This window comes from Eptesicus fuscus, chromosome 2 (assembly GCF_027574615.1).
Source record: "Eptesicus fuscus isolate TK198812 chromosome 2, DD_ASM_mEF_20220401, whole genome shotgun sequence".
NCBI classification, from domain to species: Eukaryota; Metazoa; Chordata; class Mammalia; order Chiroptera; family Vespertilionidae; genus Eptesicus; species Eptesicus fuscus.
The window spans coordinates 19,390,159-19,407,905 of record NC_072474.1 but is presented as its reverse complement, the minus strand read 5'-3'; the positions used below and the strand labels follow the sequence as shown (position 1 = coordinate 19,407,905).

At 40.5% G+C, this 17,747-nt stretch overlaps 1 protein-coding gene across 2 annotated transcripts in view; it reads left to right on the top strand.

Annotated features, from left to right (window-relative positions):
* The first annotated feature begins 3,426 nt into the window (after window positions 1–3,426).
* Window positions 3,427–17,747, top strand: part of ARMC3 (armadillo repeat containing 3) — an 89,327-nt gene continuing 75,006 nt past the window's right edge. For both annotated transcript variants that reach the window (XM_054722715.1, XM_054722714.1), the window contains exons 1-2: window positions 3,427–3,465; window positions 6,619–6,667. In XM_054722715.1, the coding sequence (XP_054578690.1) occupies window positions 6,620–6,667 (48 nt within the window). In that variant the 5' untranslated portion in view covers window positions 3,427–3,465; window position 6,619. The remainder of the gene's footprint in view (window positions 3,466–6,618; window positions 6,668–17,747) is intronic.

Genomic DNA, 17,747 nt, shown 5'->3' with positions numbered 1-17,747 from the left:
GGAGAATGAAGGGCATAAAATGCCATGGTATACTTGGAATATTACAAGCAATTTGCTTTTGTTTTTTTTAGTGATTAGAGAAGCTATTGCAATAGTGTGCAGTCAGCCAGAACAGGCCTTGAATGCCAATTTAAGAATCTTGTTACACCATGGAATACTATGCAGCAGTAAATAAAAAGGGGGGGGGGAGGGTAGAGGAATCTCTTACCCTTTGAGACAGCAGAGAGACCTGGATAGTATTATGCTAAGTGAAATAAACCAGTCAGAGAAAGACAAGTATCACATGATCTCACTCATATGTGAAAAATAAAGAAAAAAATAAACTGATGAACAAAATAGATCCAGAGACATAGAAACGTGGAACAGACTGATGAATCTCAGAGGAAAGGCCCCAGGGATGGGTGGGTGGATGGGAAGAGATTAACCAAAGAACTTGCATGCATATATGCATAACTCATGGACACAGACAATAGTGTGGTGAAGGCCTGGAGTAGGAGTGTGGGTGCAGGTTAGAAGGGGCCAATGGGGAAAAAAGGGGCATCTGTAATACTTTCAACAATAAAGATTAAAAAAAAAAAATCTTGTTGCATTTCATCATGTATGTGGCAGAGCAATTGGGAGCCAGAAAAGAGAGAGGCATCCTACCTAATAAAAGAGCAATATGCAAATTGACCGCACCTTCGCTACAACCAAGCCACGCCCACCAGCCAATCAGGTGCAAGTATGCAAATTAACCCAACCAAGATGGCGGTTAATTTGCATATCAAGACAGCATAGGAAGAAGCCAAGCGCTGCAGAAGGGAGCGAAGCTGTGGAGAAGCAAGCAGGTGGGGCCAGCGGAGAAGGGAGGCAAGCAGGCGGGGCGGGGGAGAGTGCAGCAGGAAGCCCTATTGCAGGAATCTTCCTGCAAGGGGCTACTAGTATTATAATATAAAGATAACTGATCATCCTGAGAAGATGGATTGGAGTTCGGATGAAGCTAGAAGATGGGAAACCTGTCAGAAGGCTTGTTAGATGAATACAGTAAGGGATGGTGACATTCTGTAGTTGGGCTATGGAAATGGAAAAGTCAGAATAAATTCAAGGGACTTTTGGGGAATCCAATAACTGACTGCTTATGAAGAATAATGATTCTAGGATAAGTGTTAGACTTCTTGTTGGGTATTTAGGTAGATGATATTACCCCTTGATAAATAGAAAAAACAATGTTTATATTGAGAAAATGACGAGTTTAGGTGGGTTAATGTTGATATTTGAGGTGCCTGTGAACATGCAGAAAGAGGATGGGTATATAAGCCTAAAGCTCAGTATTGGAGTCTGATTTGGAGCTATATACATGGCAGTGAAGTCACAAATATGTAAAAGGTCACCCTGGAAAAGCATATAGTATGAGAAGAGAGTCAGGAACAGATCCCTGGGCAATATCAACATTTTAGATCCTATAAAAAAAACCTGAAATAGTAGTCATGAAAATAAGAGGTTAAGAGCAAATAGTATCAAGGAAACTAAAGATGGTGTTTCAAAAATGAGGTATCATCAAGAGGGTTATATGCAGCAGTGAGGTCAAGGAAGATGAAGACTAAGAAATATAGCCAATAGATTTTGATAGATTCTGTGGTGGGACCAAACCAGATGACTATAGCTTGAAGAGTGAATGAGAGGTTAAAAATATGGAAGTATCAAATGCAGGCTACTTTTTTGGAAAGTCACAGTCAAGAAGAGAAAGAGAAAAATAGAATGATAGCTAGAAGGAGATACAGGACCAAAGGAGGTTCATTTTATTTATTTATTTATTTATTTATTTTTTATTTATTTATTTATTATATTATTATTATTATTTGCATAAGGCATAGGAGAGAGTTCACATATACTGAAGGGCAAAGGCTTGGAAGCAAAGGAGAGGCTGAAGTCCTAGGGGTGTAATATTCAAGGTCCAATCAGAGACAGAAATTAAGTTTTATTTGACCACAGAAAATTTAATACAAAGAAGCATGTAACCGATTGAGGATCCTCAGAGGGAATGGGGGCAGGGTGGGAGGGAAGAGATCAACCAAAAAATTTATATGCTTATATAAATAACCCATGGGCACAGACAATAGTGGGGTGAAGGCCTGGGGAGAGGAAGGGAGTGGGCAGGAAAAGGGTCAATGGGGGGGGGAATGGGACATCTGTAATAATAAAGGTAAAATTTTAAAAAAGAATTGCTAAATATGTAGAAAGCTATTTATCAGGTAATTTAAAAGGCGAGAGGAGACATAAAGGGATGTGAAGTAGCAACTGTATAAAGCACTCTTGGGGTTGGGGGGCCAACAGGAGCTGGTAGAAGATGGAGTGTGCAAGGGGGATTCCAGGGAGGGGCAGATTTTTTGCTAAAGTCAATCAAATAGTATTTCATGAAGATATCCCTTGAATAGCGCTTAAGTAGGAAAGAAAGAATATTCCAAAAGTTGCATATAACCTGACAAATAGTAATCGCTTAATACATATTTGTTGAATAGATGATAAAGCAATAGGGTGAGCAAAAATCTAGAGGAGAAAGTAGGGAAAAATTTTGGGGGTGCTTGTATGGCGGGAGACTGGTGGGAAATAGGCTGTCCTGAAAGATTAGGGATAAGGCAGTCAGCTTCGAACACCAGGTTAATGAGTGTAGACTATTTTGGGAAAAAGCCAGTGAGCTTTGAGTAGGGGAGTGACACGACTAGAGCAATGATTTCTGGAAGTTGATCTGTCTGCGGTATGTAGAAAGAACTGGAAGGAGGGAGAAACCACAGTCATCAGTTAGGAGGCCCTCGATTGGGGTGACAGTATGGAGCGAGGGGGCAAAATAGGGGCCAAAACAGAGATGGCTAATGGACTCAGCTGCTGATTGGAGTTGGCAGCGGAAGAGGATGAAGAGAACCTGCGGTTCTTGTCCAGACCTTGGGGAGGAATGCAGAAAGAGGAAAGAAAGGAGGGGTTCGAAGGGACGGGTAAGTTCTGCGGGGAAAGACTGGAGGCTCGGTGCTGGGGAGCTGGCAGTGCGGGTCGGCAGCTCAGCGAAGTCCTGGCAGGACGTGGCGATTTGTAGGTTGTCCGCACGGATTCCGCCTGAGGCCTGTCCTCGGGAGCATCTCGGCGCAGGTGAACCCGTAGCCAGTCCTCTGGGCAGCATTTGCGGCTGCACCGCGTCCCGATGTACAGTTTTCACCTGGACGGGCAGGATTCCAGTGTCTGTCCTGTCCCCAAACGAGGGACGCTGGTAACTGAGCGCGAACGTGGCCCCTCTGGTAGCGGCCGCTATTCCCGCGGGCCGAGGGGCGCGCAGGACCGCCGAGCGCGCTCCCCGGACCGGACGTGGGGGTTCCCGCTGCGCAGGCGCCGCCCGGCGTCGCCTAGCAACCGGGGACAACCTTGGACTAGGAGTAGCCTTGGCGTGTGCTGTTCGCGGAGTCTAGGGAGCAGCTGCTCGCGGGGATCTCCTGGCAGGTAAAGGGAGGGGGCGGCTGCACGGCTCCCACGCGGCTTGGGGAGGCCCAGGGCAGAAGTCCCAGCAAAACGTGGGGACCGGAGCAGGTGCCGCGCGGGTGGGGACATCGGGGACAACTAAGGGAACCCTTGGCGAGGGGTGGTCGGTCCCTCGCCTACACGCGCAGTGTTAGGCTGGGCTAGGAGTGGGTTTCATAAGCATCTGGTCACCTCCCCTTTAACAGACCACAAAACCGAGACCCCAGACCCCGAGAAGAGATCTGAGGGTTTCAGATTCCGTTACTTGACTCAGGGAGTGGGTCTCGACTTGCTCTAGCCCTCTCCCTCCCCTTTAAGTCTTCTCAAAATAAATCTTCCCATTGGAAAATATTTAAGACCGCCTAGACCTGAAAGTTCACGAAGGAGAAATGTGAATGATCAGTAAACTCAAAAAATCAAGAAGCTGCAAAATTAAAGCCAACTTGTTTTCATACCCAATGCGTTGAGTATGAGGTTCATACCTTTTCATCTAGTTCTTCTGCAGCTAGGGATTTATTCTAAATAAACAGTTGAGGATGTGGATGAAAATTTTATGTCTAAGGATGCATTTATTTATGTCTAAAGTTCATTGCTGTCTTGCCCATAGTTCCATAAAATTGGAAACAAATGCTCAATAGTAGGAGACGGGCTAGATACATAGTGGCTTTTTAAGTATTATTTTAAATGACACATGCTGATTCATTGGATATGATTGGAGCAATAAATTGAGGCAGAGGTTTCAAAACCTGTTCATTAATTTAAGAATTTAGTATGAAATGGTCCCAGGAAAGGATGTTGAGAATAGGGGATAGAAATCCAAGTAGGATGGTAAAATCACTGTAGAAAACACACACACACAAAAGAACTATATTAAAATAGTGTTAACTCACGGAGCTTATTTATGAGTGATTTTTGTTTTATTTCATGTGGCCTTCTTGGTTTTACAAATTCTCTTTAGTGAAATGCATTGCCTTTATAAGTGGTACACTCAAAAATGGTTAAAATTGTAAATTTTATGTGTGTTTTAGTACAATAAAATAAATCAATGGGCAGGTGATAAAATAGTCAAGGGAAACAGGTTTAGTTTGCTTCAAAAAGTCAAAGGGATTTGTTATTTTTAATTCGACATCTCTGTAGCTTTAAAGGAAAACAAATCTTCAAAGAATAAAATAAGATAATTTAATTGTATCATATTGATTTTAAGTGAAATAAGTTTACAAATTAAAAAAAAAAATCTTAGGGTCATCCCTGAGGCTCCTTGTCTGTGGCCTATGTCAGCTTTATACATCCTCCCCCATTAACAGGGGCAGGTCTCAGCCCATCCTCCACACCCCTGCCCAGCCCCTCCCTGCATGGCCCCCAGTCCCCTGTCTACGGCAGCCCTGCTCCTACTGCCGCCACTTCCACGTGCTGGCAGCGGCCCCTCTCACAACCCTTGACAGGTACTGAGCGATTGGGGCTGGCATCAGTAGTGGGTGTGAGCAGCAGCTGCTGCCCTGATCGTCCCCTAGGAGCAGGGGGAGGTAAAGAAGCCCTCAGGGGTGATCAGGGCCGGCAGCCACCACTCGCACCTGCTGACGGCACCAAGTGATCGGGACCGGCGCTGGGTGCTGGCAGCAGGTGCTAGGGGAAGCTCCAGCACCATCTGCAGGTGCGAGCTACAGGCGGTACCATGGCACGTGGGAGCAAAGAGTTTTCAGTAACCACCAGAGGCTAGCCCTGATGACAGCGACCGGTGCCCCACCTTGGTCTGGCGCCCCCGCTCACCTGCTCCACCATCCCGCCGTGGCCGCCACCCGCCATGTTCCGCACTCTGCCACCTGCTGCCAATGCCCGCCATGTTCCGTGCGCGCCCCCTGGTGGTCAGCACACGTCATAGCAACCGGTTGTTCGGTTGTTCTGCTGTTCGGTCTATTTGCATATTAGCCTTTTATTATATAGGATGGGGGATGGGGGTGTATTTTAACATTTTAATATACTGGATATAGTGTGAGGAAGTGCATCACAGAGTAAGATTGTCCAGGCAATCAAAGATCTTGAAATTTATGTGAACTGAAGTTAGGGACTTGGAGTAGATGTCTTTCAAAAGTCCCTATGAGTTTGTAGGATCATGTGGTTTTTAACATATGTGATAAATTCTGGTCAGTGTCTCTCATGCTAGCAGCTGCGTTTCTCCCTTGACAGCCATCTGAACTAATGCTGACATTGTAGATTCCAAGGATTTTCTATTTCTCAGGATTTCTTTTGAGACTGTAGTCATTTTCTTAAAACTAGAATATACCCTCTGAGTGAGATTGCCTAATGCTAAACATAATCCCATGAACTTTCATTGGAGAAAATTTGAAAGATTTCTAGGGTTGTTCTAACAGTCACCAACATCTTGAAAAGTTTTCTGTACCCAGGTGGAGTTAATCCTCTGTGGTATATCAACTATGTCTACGATTCCTTTTACTTTTTCCACACAGGCATGGATACATGAGGGCAGGTAGAAAAGTGTTTTTGCAAGGAGTAATCCCTATTTCCCAAGAATGCATTTCTTTAGATTCTCAATTAGTTTTTATTGAGCTCTGGATTACATCAGATAAAATTTTGTTATTTGGGAAAATGACACAAATGTTCATCTGGAGTTGATAGATCTTGGATACAATTCACAAAACCATTACTCCCAGGAAAACAGAGTTAATTATTTTTATAAATGCTGAATGTCTACTATGTGCCAGATACTCTTCTAGGTGCTTGGGATAGATCGATGCAAGAAAGAAGACAAAAATCCCTCCTTTTGTGGCAAAACGTTCTTGCAGATCTCAAAAGTAACTTGGACTTTGTCTCCCAAGCCCTACATGGTAAACTAAAAAGTGAAAGTTATGTCACTAATAATATATTCTCTTTCTTTCCAAACTGGAAGCCAGGACTAATTCCCAACAATCTTATCAATCAGTTCCTTTAAAATCATGGTTTGAATGGGGATGTAGGTAACATATTTGTACATATGCAGTAATTTCTACATGTATCTCATTGTCTCTTTTTAGGTAAAATTTAAAGGAAATAGACCTCATAAAGATATAGATAACTGAGAAATTTATACATAAATAATATGTAAACGACACTTTAACCATTTATTGCATCTTTTCCCAGAATGGGTAAAAAGATAAAGAAGGAAGCAGAACCCCCTCCTAAGGATGTGGTAAGTTTCTGATTTGAATACTAGTAGCACATCAACAACCAGTTTTAAAAAGAAATTGTTCAAACAGTTTGGCATGTACCAGTATATGCGTACATGGTGGCAGAAGTCCAAAGTCTGACTAATGATAAGATTAGTCAGAGAAATCTAATATTATATAAACAAACATTTACAGCATTGTCATTACCTAATTAGCACAATTAAAGAGTAATTATTAGCTTTTAGTATGTGGATGGCATCTTTATAAGCCAAGTTAATGAATAAATAGTTTTGGTTTGTTCTTCTAAATACTTTACATTTGCCAGTCTCTCATTAATGTTCATTATCCAAGTGAATTTTCACAATTAACTGGGAATTATACTATAGCTATTATATTTGTATATAAGGTTGTCAGAGGATGACCTTATGGACGTCAGAAGACTTGTATTTTCCAATTCTGTGGAGAGAGAAGTCTGGATTTATCATCAATTTCTATTCCAAATGCTTACGTAATACATTCCTTATAACACAAAGCCCCTTTTCTGTCTTTTAAAAGCATGTTTTTATCTTCTCTCTTCACATTTTTTGAATTACTGAAAAATGATGTTTAAAATAGAAAATGACCCTGGACAATTTTTAGTTTAGAAATTTATTTTGAGAGATACTTGGTATGATTTTCTTCAAATAAAACATGAATAATAATAATAAAAAAAAGCATGTATAGTCAACTCACAGGATTTTATAGTTTGAAAGAAACTGAATTTAGTGCATTGGAGCATCAAGCTCCAATTACTAATGCAAGCTTGGTCCCTGTTCTGCCTCTTACAAATGGTATGTGTGTGTGTTTTATGAAGTTGTGAAATTTGGACAAGTTATTTCAGTTTTTCTTTATTTCTTCAATGGGAATTGTGACGACCGACTCATTTCAGTTGTTGTATGAATTAAAATGAAATAAAACATATAAAGTTCTCATTACCTGGTACATAGTTAATACTCACTAATAATATTTAAATCATGGGAATCCTTTAGACTCACACACACACACACACACACACACACACACACACACACACACTTCAGTACAGTTGGGGACAGAGGCTATGGAAGCACCTATCTGCCCAGGTTTAAGAAAGCTTTGCATTGTGGTCTCCTGATGTATTTTCATCAATCTGGCTGCTCTCCTTTGAACATACTCTTAAAACATAACAAATTCTCTTAGTTTTCATTACATTCTAGGTTTTCATTACCTCTCCTTTTGCTGACATTTTATTACTAGAAAGTGAACTCATGAACATAGTACTTGATGACAAACACTTTGGATTAAAATTAGAAGTAAGGGACTATTAATGGATGTATTAGTCTAAGACTCTTTCTGTAATTTTATCATGTATTCCTAGTATTATTCTCTGTATCCTAATCCTTGGGTATCAAGACTTGAGAAACCAATGCAACCCTAGCTTTAACAGAAATCTAGCTCTTGCTTTCTAAGTTCACAACAGCCTTGGGGGCAGTCGGAGGCATGTGCAGCAGTTACCAATGGTCCCTAACTACTGATTGCCCCCGGGTCCTTCCATCTTTCCCCTACTCTGACTTTATGCTAAAAAGTTGATATATTAATATTAAAATATCTAACTACTTTTCTGTCTTGTAAATTCTAATACTTTAAAACAGTATACTACAATGTAAGGCATCTGAACTTGGAATTTGTTACAAGGCATTCTTCTTCAAAGTCTAGGCAAGGTTTGATGTACAAGTTATAAATGAAAACCACTTATAAAACAGAGATACATAACTGCCTGAGAAAATAAACTTCTCTGTGTCAACTAATGGTAGTTTTGCTTTTTTATATATTTCCTGAAACTATTGTTTCCAAACATATTCTTTCTTTCCCCAATTTTTAAGCTTTTTATTGAAGCATAATATACATACAGAAAAGTGCTCAGAAAGATACAGTTCAATTAATTTTTACACAACGAACACACCCATGTAACCAGCACCCAGATAAAAACAAAACAAAATATGACCAGTCTCCCAGGAATCCCCCATGCCCGCCAAGGACTCTAACATCATAGAATAGTGTGACCTGTATTTGAAATATATAAATGGAACCATAAAGTATATTCTCTTTTATCTGACTTCGGTTTAATAGTGCATTTTTTAGATTTATCTATACTGTTGCATATAATTGTGATTTTTTTTCTTATTGCTATATGACATCTCATTGTATGACTATACCTCAATTTACCTATTTATTCTAGCATTGATAGGCATTTTTAGTAGTTTCCCATTTGGGGTGTTATAAATGTGTAGCCATGAATATTCTAGTGCATGTCAATAAATTTTATTTTCATTAGTCTTTCAACTACTAGTTAAAATGGGTAATAGGGACAGAGAGAAGAGGAGTGCTTAGTGATATGTTTAAAACAAAAAACTCCTTTTGCTTTTCTTAATATTCTTCTTGACAAAACATACATTAATATGTGCATATATGGTTTATTGATCTCCATTCCTTCTCATAAAAGGGAACACTAGCTAAGAAGATGCCTAGATGTTGGAAGATGTGGCTTAAACAAACAATACAGCTACTAGTACATTCTGCTCCCCCATGTTTGGTTGAAAGGCTGTTAGCGATGCTATAATAAATGGCAAATTTACTGTGGAATGATTGCATAAAATAATTACTAATAGAAATTACCTTAGTGGGAAATATTTATTATAAGGCAAGATATTCAGCAGCTAAGAGTAAGGTTCTGGAGTTAAACTATCTGAACCCTCACTCCTTCATTTACCATCCATGATCTGGGGCAAATTTCCCAACCTCTGTATACCTCAGTGAGGATGTAATGGTATCCACTTCACAGGACATCCACTTAATATCTTCTCATAGAGGCAAGGTTATATCAATGTAAGATGTTTAGAACAGTGCCTGGCACTAGTTAAGAGCTTAATAAATGCTGTTGTTATTAATAACGTAGTTGAGGGTACTGTTCATTATCCTATAGGACTGTAGAAGTTTGAACTGTCAAAGGAGACAGGTGATCAGCTGTGGAAGACCAGCTGGTCTCTAAAGTTCCAGGAGGCCTGGTGCATGGCCATCACGATTCATGGCCAGGTCTTCGAGTTTACGAGCATGGAAATTTTATTCTCTTACTATTTCAGAGGCAATTGAGCTTCAGTGGACAAATCACAGTATCTAAACTAGAAAGAGAACGTGACCTGGCTCTAGAGTATCAATGATTAAGTATCAACTGACCATTTATGTTAACGGGTCAACACCTTCTCTCCATAGTTAATTGTTTATGGGGAAGCTAAGCTCGGTGAGTGTTGAATCGGAGCAACATACAATAGTAGGACCTGCTCCCTCATCTGGGCAACCAAACCCAGTTCTTTGGAAGACTGGGATGTCTCCTGGGGCTTGTTTTTCCTCAAACTTCTTCATCAACCTCAGAACTCAATCTTTAACACTCTGTCAAAGACTGCCAAAACTGCCCCAGACTTTTTTCTAGAAATGAAGCATCATAGGGACTTACTTTCCTTCATCACAGATAAACAAGCCATCATGAATAAGAAATATAGTATAAATTCATAAGTATGCACATATATGAAACTGTGTAATTATCAGCTCGCTCCCCTTGCACTAAATGTTTGTTACCTTGAATCATGTTGTAAAGCAAACTAGAGGCCAAACAAATTAGCTGTTTTCATTTTAACCTTTACGCTTTTTAGCAGATTTAAAATCTATGTAGTCTTACTGAAAGTTCACACTTCCTTTTATATCTGTTTCTCTTTTCCTGTGTAATTGATTCCATGTGATCCAAGACCACTGATGTGGTTAACACCTTCCAAAAAAAAAAAAAAAAAAAAAGGCCTTTTATTTGCACTTACCAGCACCATAAAAATCATTCACTTGTCATGATTTATCTACTTTTCACTGAGTTCAACTTTGTAATTTTGTATTCTTTTAGACTTGTGCTATCCAGTAATCACTAGTCACATGTAATTATTTACATTTAAACTTATAGTAATAAAATTATGCTAATAAAATTAACAATTAAAAAAATTAAAAATTCAGTTCCTCAGTCACATTAGTTACACTTCAAGTGCTGAAGTGTCACATGAGGCTGTGACTACCGTATTAGAGACCCAGATCAGCAATGCCATCGTCCACGTTCTGTTAGACAACCCTACCCTAGACAGTCTTATTTTCTTCACAGACATGTAAAAGTGTCCCTATAAATCGATGGCTTCTCTAATAGACTGAGCTTAAAATTCAAAGCTTAGCCAAAATGGCTCCCCCTTCTTTCATTCTTTTTGTAAATAATTGGTTTTATCATTTATTTTGTGCAGAGCGTGAAATTATAATTTCACAGCCAGCTTGTCGGTGACTGATTGTGAGTTTCTCACAGGAAAGCAGATGGGATGTGTAATTACAGCACAGTATTATTTATTTAGTTGTGTGGCATTCTGTTAGAGCTATCATTTTATTCTCAGCACCTTTTTAAATAAAAAATTACTATCATGCTGTAGGCGCTGTGGGAGAAACAAACATCATGCCAAGTTTCTCCACTGCCTGCCAGACATCGACATTTCTCCTCCTTGGACAGCTCTTCAGTCTGTGTCTCTCACAGTCACAGACGCCACATCATCTTTTCCTTAATGATGACCAGAAGATGTGGCAAAATACTGAAATGTTTTCTAAACACTTGAAGAAGGATGAAAGATACTTACTATAGTTGTTGTTTAAACGTATTTTCATGTACTCTAGTCTTTTAAGCATTGTAGGCATTCTGCGAAGATAGGACATATCCATGTTCCAACATAGTATATTTATGCACAACCTTACAAAATCAGCTTTAAAAATATTGAAATGTCAGAGGACTCTGAAGTGAGAGTTTTAAAATGGAAGGGAAATTTGTTCTGAATGGGGGTTGATGGAGAAGGTAACCTGCCAGAATGCTAGGGAAACTGTCTTAAGCGGTAAAGCTGACCCAAGGCTGTGATTCTCAAGGGTTTAGAGGGGGTGCACAGGGGAGGGGGTCTTATGTGGGTAGAATGGTAATGGTGGACTCTATCCCCACAAAAATGCACACCAAAATTTTTGCAAGCAGTTTCAGTGGGCAGATGTATCCCTAGAGCAGCCCAATGATGGTTCCATGAATCTCTGATTTAGAACCTTCCCTCCTCACATCAACAAACAATACAGTTAAGGTACTTTAGGCCAGAATCATAAAAAAGAAGCTTCCAGAGGCACCTTACAGACATGTATTGAGTTTCCATACCCCAGATTTATTCTAGGTAATGGAGATAGAGAAATAACATGGTCCTTTGCCTGAAGAAACTAATTCGCTTATTGAACAAATATTGTTCTACACCCTGGGCATATACCTGAGAACAAAACAAAATTAAGGCCTCAAGGCAGCATCCATTCTAGTGGGGGGAAATATTCAATTAACAAATAATAATATGATTCAGGTAGTGATAAGCTCCATAAAGAAAAGGTAGGATGCAGGATGGAGAGTGATGGTATCTGCATCACTTTAAATAGGATCTACATTAGGGAAAGCCTTCCCAGTGGGGTCTCATTTGAGAAAAACTTAAATGGAATGAAGGAATCTGCAAATATCTGAGTGAGAGTACCCCAGCTGATCAACAGTAACTAAGGCTTGACTTAATATGTTTGAGGAATGCCGAAGAAGTTGGTGTGCTTGGAGATTGGTAAGCAAGGAATTGGGAGGTGGGTCACAGAGGTGGTGGGGTGGCACTGTGATAGGGCCTGTGGACTATATTAAATATTTTTTTCCTCTACTGTGCAAAATGGGGGATTCATTGGGAGGTTACAAGTAGAGGAGTAGCAATAACTAAGTTACATTTAAAACAAAAAAGTAAGGTCATTCTAGCTACAATGTGAAAGCAGAGTGAAAACAGAAAGACCAATTTGGAGGCTATTACAGCAGGGCAGCGAGGATTAGGCTGTAACTGTGGAGAAGGTGAGAAGTGACCAGAATGAGGACACATGCTGATGGTAGATTTGACAGAATTTGCTGATGGGTTGTATGTGGGGTGTGGGAAAGAGAGGAGCTGAGATGTTTCAAGGTTCTTGGACTGAGCAACTGAGTAAATTATGGTAAAATATACTAAAGTATACACGTAAAACAAAGAAACAGTGCCGTGTGCTAAGTGCTACTTTATAGAAATTCAGAGGAATATAGCTGTGGGAAAGAAAAGAAAGCCCCAGGATTTTTAACACCCAAAAACATGAATAAAAAACAATAGAAAATGTATCCAGAAAAATGGAGACCTGACTATTAAATGAGCCATAAGCTTTTATAGTTTCAAGTATTATTTTATTACTTTAATTTTTTAGAAATGAAATAAAACTATCAAAAAGTGGTAGGTGATATCATCTCACAGTTGATGGCCTTAGTGAGAACCATTTTGGTGAGTCAGTGAGGGTGAAAGTCAGATAGGAAATGCTTACCGGAGGTAAGAGTGAGAAAATGAGTAAAAGTAAATAGTTCATAAGATATTTGACAATGAAAGGGATGACTGGGTGCAAATGCAAAGAAAGCAAAAAACTAGTGTTTATTCATGGCTTAGGTTTTTGAAAATGGATTTGATGAAAAGATAGAGGGACAAGGAGATATAAGGTTTGGCAGGAGTGTTATTAAAATAATAGATCATAAAATCTAAGCAGCATAAGAAGTGAAGAAATGAGAAACCTGATGAAGTGAAAGCAGAGAGAGGTTGGGGTGGGGGGGCGGGTATCCCAATGAAAGTGAAGGATAGCTGTAGTGGGAGTAACTGAATAATGAAGCTGTATCTCTACCAAGAAACCCTTAAAGTCTGAACATTATGGGCACTAAGAAGGCAAAGTGAGTAGGTAAAGAGAAATTGGTGGGATATCAAGCATAATAGCAGAAAACAAGGTGAATGATAGATGGACGCTATTGAGTCAGAATGAAGTAGAGGACATAAAAGAGAACTTTCAAAAGTAGTGAGAACATTTCTGCTTCTGGATAGGATGTAGCAGTGGTGGGTAGCAGTAGGGCATTTCCCCCAGTATAGCAACTCGAGCTCTAGAGCTTCTGCACAGCAACAGAAACCATCAACAAATGAAGAGAACCCGCTCTATGGGAGGACATATTTGCCAATGATATCACCCATATCATTGATGTTAACCTTAACTCCTTAAGTCAATAAGGGGTTAATTTCCAAAATATATAAAGAACGTACACATCTCAACACCAGGAAAACAAACAATCCAATTAAAAAATGGGCAAAGGACCTGAATAGATGCTTTTCCAAAGAGGACCTAAAGAAGGCCAAGAGACATGAAAACATGCTCAAAGTCACTAACTATCAGAGAGATGCAAATGGAAACTACAATGAGGTATCACCTCACACCTGCCAGAATGGCTATGATCAATAAATCAACAAACAACAAGTGCTGGTGAGAATGTGGAGAAAAGGGAACCCTTGTGCACTGCTGGTGGTAATGCAGACTGGTACAGTCACTGTGGGAAACAGTATGGAGTTTCCTCAAAATATTAAAAATGGAACTGCCATTTGCCCCAGTGATCCCACTTCTAGGAATATATCCTAAGATCCTGAAATATCAATCAGAAAGAATATATGCACCTCTATGTTCATATCAGTGTTATTTACAATAGCTAAGATCTGTAAACAGCCCAAGTGTCCATCAGTAGACTAGTGGGGGAAAAAAAGCTGTGGTACATTTACACTATGGAATACTATGCAGCAGTAAAAAAGAAGGAAGCCTTACTGTTTGTGATAGCATGGATGGACCTGGAGAATATTATGCTAAGTGAAATAAGCCAGTCAGAGAAAGACAATATCATATGACCTCACTAATATGTGGAATCTAATGAACACAATAAACTGATGAACAAAATGGAACCAGAAGCATGAATACATGGAATAGACTGGCTGGTGCCCAAGGGGAGAGGGGTGGTTGGTGACTGGATAAAGAAGGTGAAGGAAATAGCTAAAGAACATATATGTATACCCCATGGACATGGACAATAATTTGGTAAAGGCCAAGGAAGGGGAAAGGGGGGGGGGAGGAGAGAGGAGGGCAAAGGTGGGGAGGGAGACTCCTGCAATAATGTCAACATTAAAATTTTTTTTAATTAAATAAAAAGCAGATGGATTTAAGAATACCAGAAGAGGTGTGGAAAGGCAAATTAAAAAGACTGATAATACCAAGTGTTGGTAAGGATATGGAACTCTTACTAATAAATGTTGGGAATGTAAACTGATAAAACCGCTTTAGAAATCTGTTCAACAGTACTTGTGAAAGGTAAATATATATCTACCTTGTGACTCATCAATTTTATTCATCAGAATATACCCAGGGGAAATGAAAGCATATATTCACAAAAATACATGAACGAGAATATTAATTGCAGCTTTATTTATGACTAGAGACCTGGTGCATGAAATTTGTGCACAGGAAGGGGGTCCCTCAGCCCAGCCTGCACCCTCTCATAATCTGGGATCCCTTGAGGGATGTCCGACTGCCAGTTTAGGCCCAATTCCCCAGAGGGATCGGGCCTAAACCGGCAGTTGGACATCCCTCTCGCAATCTGGGACCACTGGCTCCTAACCGCTCGCCTGCCTGCCTGATCACCCCTAACCACTCTGCATGCCTGCCTCATCCCCCCTAACCACTACCTGCCTGCCTGATCACCCCTAACCACCACTCACCTGCCTGCCTGATTGCCCCTAACTGCTTGCCTGCCTGCCTGCCTGATCGCCCCTAACTGTTCGCCTGCCTGCCTGATCACCCCTAACTGCCTCTGCCTCTGCCTCAGCCCCCGCCATCATGGCTTCTTTTGGAAGGACGTCTGGAATGATGTCCGGAAGGTCGTTGCCTGTCCAGTCTAATTAGCATATTACGTTTTTGTTATAGATAGCTTCAAACTGAAATAAAAGAAGCCAAACTGGTATATCCATACAATGGAATACCATATAGCCATAAAAATATGACTCAATTATATGAAAATATGAATTAATCTGAGGGACATTGTGCTGAACTAAAGAAGGCAGATGTGAAAGAATGCATGTTGTGTGATTCCATTTATATGAAGTTCAAGAACAGGAAAAACTAAGTTATGATTTTGAAAGTAGGAATAATGGTTACCTTTCTGGGAGGGTTTTGGGGAAGGAGTTTGAGGAAATATTCAGGGGTGATAAAAATGTTTTGTAACTTGGTCAGAGAGGTATTGTATTCTGAAAAATCAAGTGAAAGAAATATCTGTCAGTACACAAAAAACAGAGTAGAGTTTGCTTTTTAACCCAATCTTAGTATCTTAATAAGGTTTATTTGCCATATAGATAATTATTTAGATAATTGATTTATTTTATTTTATTTTTATCATTTTACATTACATTTTTGGTATTTCTTTGCTATGTTTTTATGCTGTATTTTTTGTATCTTCTTTTTCTGAATTGAGCAACTTTCCTTTGTTAACCTTTCTCTTTTGGGAAACTCCTACTACTCATCTGTAGCCTTTAAATACATATATCTAGCCTGGCTGGTATGGCTTAGTGGTTGAGCCTTGACCTATGAACCAGAAGGTCACAGTTTGATTCCCAGTCATGGCACATGCCCAGATTGCAGGCTCGATTCCCATTAGGGGATGTGCAGGAGGCAACCTATCAATGATTATCTCTCATCATTGATGTTTCTCTCTCTCCCTGTCCTTTCATCTCTGAAATCAATAAAAACATATTTTTTAAAGATACACATATCTAAACCTGTATTTTTATCAATGTAAATAATGAGCAATAACAGTCAACAGTCCTGTTCCCTTTACCAAAAATTTCCTTTACCCGAGTTTTGTTGAAAAGAAAACCCAAAAAACTAGAATCTAGCTTTTTTTTTCTTTCTTATAATGTGTCATTATTACTTCAGGAATCCTTTCTTTAAAATTACATTATGATACACAACATCATTGTAATTGAGTTTAACTACATATTTTATTGTCTCAATCCAGCACTATTGTTTTTATATTTTGTCCTCCCCACTTCTGGCTGGAGTTTTTGATATACTTGTTGAGTCTGTGAATGCTTAAACATGTCTTTTTCATGTATGAATGATCACTTAGCCAGGTATAAATTTCTAGTGTCATAATCCTTTTCCTTGTTGTTTATCCTCAATAGAAAGTTGGTTGAAAGGAGGGTCTAGATCAGTGGTTCTCAACCTTTCAAATGCCGCCACCCTTTAATACAGTTTCTCATGTTGTGGTGACCCCCAACCATAAAATTATTTTCGTTGCTACTTCATAACTGTAATTTTGCTACTGTTAATGAATCGTAATGTAAATATCTGTGTTTTCCGATGGTCTTAGGTGATCCTGCTAGCGGTTCTCAACCTGTGGGTCGCGACCACTTAGGATTGGGCCTAAACGGGCAGTCGGACATCCCTCTCACAATCCAGGACTGCTGGCTCCCAACTCCTTGCCTGCTTGCCTTCCTGATTGCTCCTAACCACTTCTGCCTGCCAGCCTAACCACTCCCCTGCCAGCCTGATTGATGCCTAACTGCTTCCCTTGCCAGCCTGATTGCCCCTAACTTCCCTCCTCTGCTGGCCTGGTCGCCCCTAATTGCCCTCCCCTGCAGGCTTGATTGCCCCCAACTGCTCTCCCCTGCAGGCCTGGTCCCCCGCAACTGCTCTCCCCTGCAGGCCTGGGTCGCCCCCAACTGCCCTTCCCTGCAGGCCCGGTTGCCCCCAACTTTCCTCCTCTTCCAGCCTGGTCACCCCTAACTGCCCTCCCCTGCAGGCTTGATCGCCCCCAACTGCCCTCCCTTGAAGGCCTGGTCCCTCCCAACTGCTCTCCCTTGCTGGCCATCTTGTTGCAGCCATCTTGTGTCTACATGGGGGCAGCCATCTTTGACCACATGGGGGCAGCCATCTTGTGTGTTGGAGTGATGGTCAATTTGCATATTACTCTTTTATTAGATAGGATAGAGGCCTGGTGCATGGGTGGGGGCCAGCTGGTTTGCCCTGAAGGGTGTCCCAGATCAGGGTGGGGTTCCCTTGGGGCATGGGGTGGCCTGGGCGAGGGGCCTGTGGTGGTTT